Raw genomic sequence first — 5,830 nt, forward strand, 5'->3', positions numbered from 1 at the left:
TCAGGTCTAACGGGAGCCTACTGAGGAGTTGATCCGCTTCAAAGGAAGCAACTTAGGGCCTGTTTGGCCATTAGGTTTTAAAACAGTTTTCTATCTTATAAAACAGAAAAATGTTTCCAAAACAAAAGATTACCTGTTTGGCCATCAGTTTTCAAAAACAGTTTTAGAAAACAAATTTAAAAAATAAAATAAAATTCAAAAAACATTAAAATGATGCTTTCTTTTTTCTGTTTTCTAGTTTTGAAAATTATTTTCAAACATGACTAGCCCAATACAATTGTTTTCAAAAAACAAATGAAAATGTCTATTTTTTTAATTTTTAAAATAATGTTTTGAAAACTAAAAATGGAAAACATAGCCAAAAAAGGCCTTAGGCTCCCTCCACTGTAACGGTAGCCAACCAAGGAGGGAATCGCATCATGAAAGAGTACCGAAATTATTGATAATTACATATTAAAATTGTCAGGACCCGTTCAAAATTCCTCACCAGAACCCTAGACAAGCCCTAATCCCAGGGAAACCCTATCGAACCTTCTAAAGAAAATCCGACAATGTCTCCCCTAAAGGTTGGACTTACCACAAAATTCCCTGTACAGAAAACACACTTCTAAAAATAATAATAAAATAATACGAAATTTGGAAAATTTTTTAGGTCCATAACTTTTCAAAGAAATATCCAAATTAGGCATGCCACTAGCCTATGAACTTGTATCGAATAGTACTTAACAATCATGCATGAGTCAAAGCTCAATTTCACAATAATAAAAAGTCAACTCTAGCACCCTTGGATTGTTCGGATCTCCATTTATTTTGATCATAACTTTCAAACGGTAACTCCGATTTCAACGTGCTACTAGTCTATGAACCCGTGTCGACACATACTTTGTAACGGTGCCTCAATCAACCTAGAATGCCATCCGAGTCAAAAAGTCAACATTTGACCATTTTCGATAGTCAAACCCGATCAACTTGAGAAATTTCCGATGTATTTCGAGACGGTGTGTTACAAAAATATTGTTTCATCACGTCCCTTTACAATTTTCATTGATTCAAATAAAGTTATTAACTATTTTAAAAATTTATGCAAATTGATGTGTAAAAAATAATTATCCAACAAAAAAATAACTATGCACAATTTACATGGAAAAATATAATTATTCAATAATAGTTTATGTATAAATAAACGTTATTAAAAATAAAATCATATTAGATTAACTTTAAACTCATTCATCCTTTTATACCAGTAAGAGTCTGGTTTCCTTCACCCATTTAGATGATTCTAGATTTAATATTTTAATTACAATTTTTTTTTTTCAATCTCTAAACACTAGCTGTCCGTTCCTAGGAGAAATCAAGATAATGATAGATTTTTCTAGAGAGGTCTAAGTAGTGTCGGCATTGATATTTATCTTATTGATCCTTCTGAACTCGGTGATATTGATGGGCTATTCGAGTTTTATTATCAAATTTTGTTCATTTCTCCTAATAATTAAATTGAATCAAATTTGAAATTAAAGATTGACCAAAAGAAAAATGGAAATTAATTAAAAAAAAAATCTTCAATCAAACAAAAAGTTTTAGAGGACTATAATTTATGTATGACAAATCTTGACTACAGCAGAAAACAAATTAAATTACACCTAACACGCAAATATAAATGCATCCAAGAAACTAGCAATTGTTAAATAATTAGAGAAATGTTTCCAAGTAAACAAGGAAATTAATAGGCAGTTTCGTCCTGTTTCCTTTATGATAAGAGTAAAATAAATTGCAATTGTTGCGATCAATTTTCCAGTCCACCATTTTTCTATGTATAGTAGGTCTCATACTCACCTGATTGTGTTTTGAATATCTCTACTTGGATATGGATGGAAGTGCATTGGAAATATCTCATATTGGTGTATTGACTTGTACAAATACGCATTTTTGCTTTGATAGAGGCAATTTAGGGAAAAAAAAAAAAAAAAAAAAAAAAAAAAAAGAAGCAAAACAAATCAAAGAAGCGATTGGTTTTTCTTTTTTCTCCCCCTACCCCAAAAAAGAAAAAAAAAATCGAGAATTATCATCTTAGACTTCTATTTAGAATTTCACCGTTCAATTTATTACCATTAAAAAAAAAAAACAAGGAAAAATCAAAAGAAAACAAAACCGACAACGACAAAAAGAAAATGAATAAATGCTTTGGAGTCAACTGGTGTGTATATATATATATATATATATATAAAACATTATGAGGTATAGCCTAAACAAAACCATAATATAACTTTAAGCAACTCTTGCTGAAAAATAATTATAATAAAATAAAATACAAGTTACGGAAAACTCCAAATTATTATGACATATTGCCTGAGCTTCAATATCTCCATGGAAACCTCTGCATCTTCCTCCTCCTGCGTTTTTGTTTCCACTGGCCAAAGGTCTTCACAAACCAATCATGCTTCTTGGTTGCATATATCTGCCCAATAACCACTCCAATTACTAGTCCACTAACATATGCCGGCACGATTGTGATCCAATAAAACTCCAATGCGGACTCTGCATCTTGTTCATCTTCAAAGCCTGAAGGTGGTACTGAACTTTCACACTTTTTTGGCAATGGATTTCCGCATAATCCATTGTTCCCCTCATACGAACTGACATCGAATGTGCTAAGCTGGTTCAGTTGGGGTATAGGTCCAGTGAGATGGTTATGAGCAACCTTAAACACACTAAGAAATGTCAATTGTGCAAGTTGCTGAGGGATCTGTCCTGAGAGCTTGTTGTTGGAAAGATCAAGTGATTCAAGCTCCGTTATGTTTCCCAAGGTTGATGGGATTTTACCAGTGAGAATGTTGTTGGAAAGGTTAAGCACATGAAGCCCTTGTAAAATCCCCAAACTCTCTGGAATTGATCCTTCAAATCTGTTACTTGAAAGGTCAATGACTGCAAAAACTTCTTGAACCTTTTCATAAAGCATAACCATTCCTTTGTTTGTTATGGTTATTGAGTAAGCAAATTCATTGCTCCATGTTACAGCCTTTACATCAAAACTGAAGTTTGCCACCAGATACGATGAATTGGCAGGGTCTTTAAATCTCATGGCCTCCAAATTTTTTAAGAATTCAGATGACAATTTACCTGCAAAACTGTTATTGGAGAGATCAAAAACATGCAGACTAAAAAACCCAGGATAGCTAAGTTCCCTAATCACTCCATGAAGATTGTTTGATCGCAGTATAAGTAGCCTTAAGTTTGGAAGAGTCCCTAACCATGAAGGGAAAACATCATTGAATCGGTTATTCCCGAGATTGAGAACTTCAAGCTTCATACAATTGGCCAACATTTGTGGTAAACTTCCTTGGAACTGATTGTGGCTTAGATCAATCATTCTCACATTGCTTCCATTTGCACACATTTGGGGAATGCTACCACGAAAATGGTTGATACTCATATTCAAGACCAGTAAAGTGTTCCTGAAATTTTCCAAACATTTTGGAAGCTTACCAGTCAACTGGTTATTTGACAAATCAAGCACTAGTAGCGAACTCAGATTGCAAAAGAAAGGTGAAATTTGTCCACTCAGTTTGTTATTTGAGACATGGTACTCAATGGTGGATGGTGGAGGAATTGGTAACTGGCCTTTTAGTTTGTTGAATGAAAGATCTAAGCTGATCAAGTGAACCCAAGCGATCAAAACTGGAGTTTGTTCAAAGCCTGTCAAGTAGTTGTCAGAAACGTCGACATTGGCCATGGTCTGTATGCTCAGGTTCCATATCCATTTAGGTATTTGACCATGTATCTTGTTTCCATGCAAAACCAACCACTCTAATCTATCTTGATACCTTAGAAAATAAGGGAATTCGGTTAAATTGCATGAAGCCAAGTCTAAACTTCGGAACCTTGGAACAGTTGCATTCATATTGCTAGTTTGAACAAGTATGGATAACTTGTTACGCCCTAATAAAAGTGACTCTAAATTTTTCAAGCCAAGAAACATGTCAAAGTACAGTGTGCCACTCAATTCGTTGTCTTGAAGAGAAAGGTATGTAAGGTTTGTGAGGTTTTGAATAAAAGAAGGGATTTGACCCTTCAAATTGTTCATTTGAAAGTCCAAATAAGTGAGGCTAGTTAGTCTACCAAGGGAAGATGGGATAAGACCATGCAGTTTATTCATTCCAAGATTTAAATGAGTTAAAAGGGTAAAGGTTTCCAACCAAGATGGAATTTCACCAGTGAATTGATTGTCACCAATCCATAACACAGAGAGTTGGGTTAGGTTTTGAAGAAAAGAAGGGATTTGACCCTCAAAATTGTTTGCTGCGAGGTTCAAATCGGTAAGCCTAGTTAGTTTGCCAAGGGATGATGGGATATGGGCATGCAAGTTATTTGAATAAAGTCCAAGATCAGTTAATCGGGTTAGTTTTCCAACCCAACCTGGAATTTCACCAGTTAACTGACATTCTTTTAGACGTAACTTGGTGAGCTGGGTGAGGTTTTGAAGAAAAGAAGGAAATTGATTTACCTCAAAATTATTTCCTGAGAGGTCCAAAGAAGTAAGCCTGGTTAGTTTACGGAGCGAAGATGGAACCAACCCAGAAAACCTACATGCTCCAAAATCTAACTGAAGCAGGAAATGAAGGTTTTCAATGGAAGAGGGTATTTTTCTAGAAAAACTTGTGTTGTGAAGTAGCAATACCTCAAAAGAACTATTAGAGTGAAATTCAGGTAGATAACCTGAAAGATGAGGGTTGTTCCTCAAATTAAGAACTTGTAGGTTTGGAAGTTGAAAAATTCCGTGTGGGAACTCACCTTGCAATCCGCAATCACTTAGAAGTAAGGATGTTAATGAAGAGAAATTTGCCAAAAAGCTAGGCACTGTGGAGGATACGCCAACATAAGTAAGATGAAGTTGTTTCAGGTTTATTAAATTTCTAACCAACCTACTCAAATTTGGACTCTTCAATTCCAAATCATTGTAAGATAGATCAAGGAAAGACAGATTTGAGAGTCCTGAGATCTCAAATGGAACTTGACCATAAAAAGATGAATGAGAAAGATTGAGATATGTTAACCTTGAAAGATGACCCATTGCAGAAGGGATATGAGAGAAGTTAAAATCATTATCAGCAAGGTTAAGCCTTTGAAGTTGAGAAAGGTTGAAGAGGGTGCTGGTGGAGTTTATAGAACCATGAAGGAAACTACTGCTGAGGTCTAGAGCAACGACACGACCGGTGTCAGTATCGCACCCCACGCCATCCCATGAACAGCAATCTCCATTCTCTTCTAGTCTCCAAGATGAAACTTTGGGATATGCAAAAGGATTTATAGAAGCAAACTTTTCTAAATTAAAGCTTTTCTTGAACTCTAACAAGGAAACGTTGTCATCATTATGGCAAAGTGGCTGCCCAAAAGAAGCAACGCAAGTGGTGATGATGAGAATAAGATGAAGCAGTGGTAGGAAGTCCATGAATTTTTTTTTTTTTTTTTGAGGATATTAATGTTTGATATTGATGGTGGGATGGGGAGGGAAATGGATGTCAGTTTTATAGACAATAATGGAGTTGGAAAGATGGCCGATCCATTAATTAAAAGTAAAAAATAAGAATAAAGATTGCAAAACACGGTTTTGGACTAGCAGATAATTATCTAATATTGGACTGTGAAATACTGCTAATATATATAAAAAATATTATAGGGAGAAACATATTCTGTTAAGCACTTATCTAGATGATTGGTGCTCTTTCTGAAATAGGGTCTTCATACTTAAAAATATAATCACGACACTAATAAATGATCTTTTGTACGTTTGAGTAAATTTTAGGAGCGTTTTTCTTTTTGAGATTTGTACAAT

General features: G+C 34.6%; 1 protein-coding gene across 1 annotated transcript; it reads right to left on the minus strand.

Moving 5' to 3' along the window:
- Nucleotides 1–2,353: 2,353 nt before the first annotated feature.
- On the minus strand, nucleotides 2,354–5,446 carry LOC125422046 (receptor-like protein 33). Its single transcript, XM_048472497.2, has one exon. It carries the CDS (start codon nucleotides 5,444–5,446, stop codon nucleotides 2,354–2,356), a length of 3,093 nt encoding a protein of 1,030 aa, XP_048328454.2.
- Nucleotides 5,447–5,830: the final 384 nt, after the last annotated feature.

Source organism: Ziziphus jujuba, chromosome 4 (genome assembly GCF_031755915.1).
Source record: "Ziziphus jujuba cultivar Dongzao chromosome 4, ASM3175591v1".
NCBI classification, from domain to species: Eukaryota; Viridiplantae; Streptophyta; class Magnoliopsida; order Rosales; family Rhamnaceae; genus Ziziphus; species Ziziphus jujuba.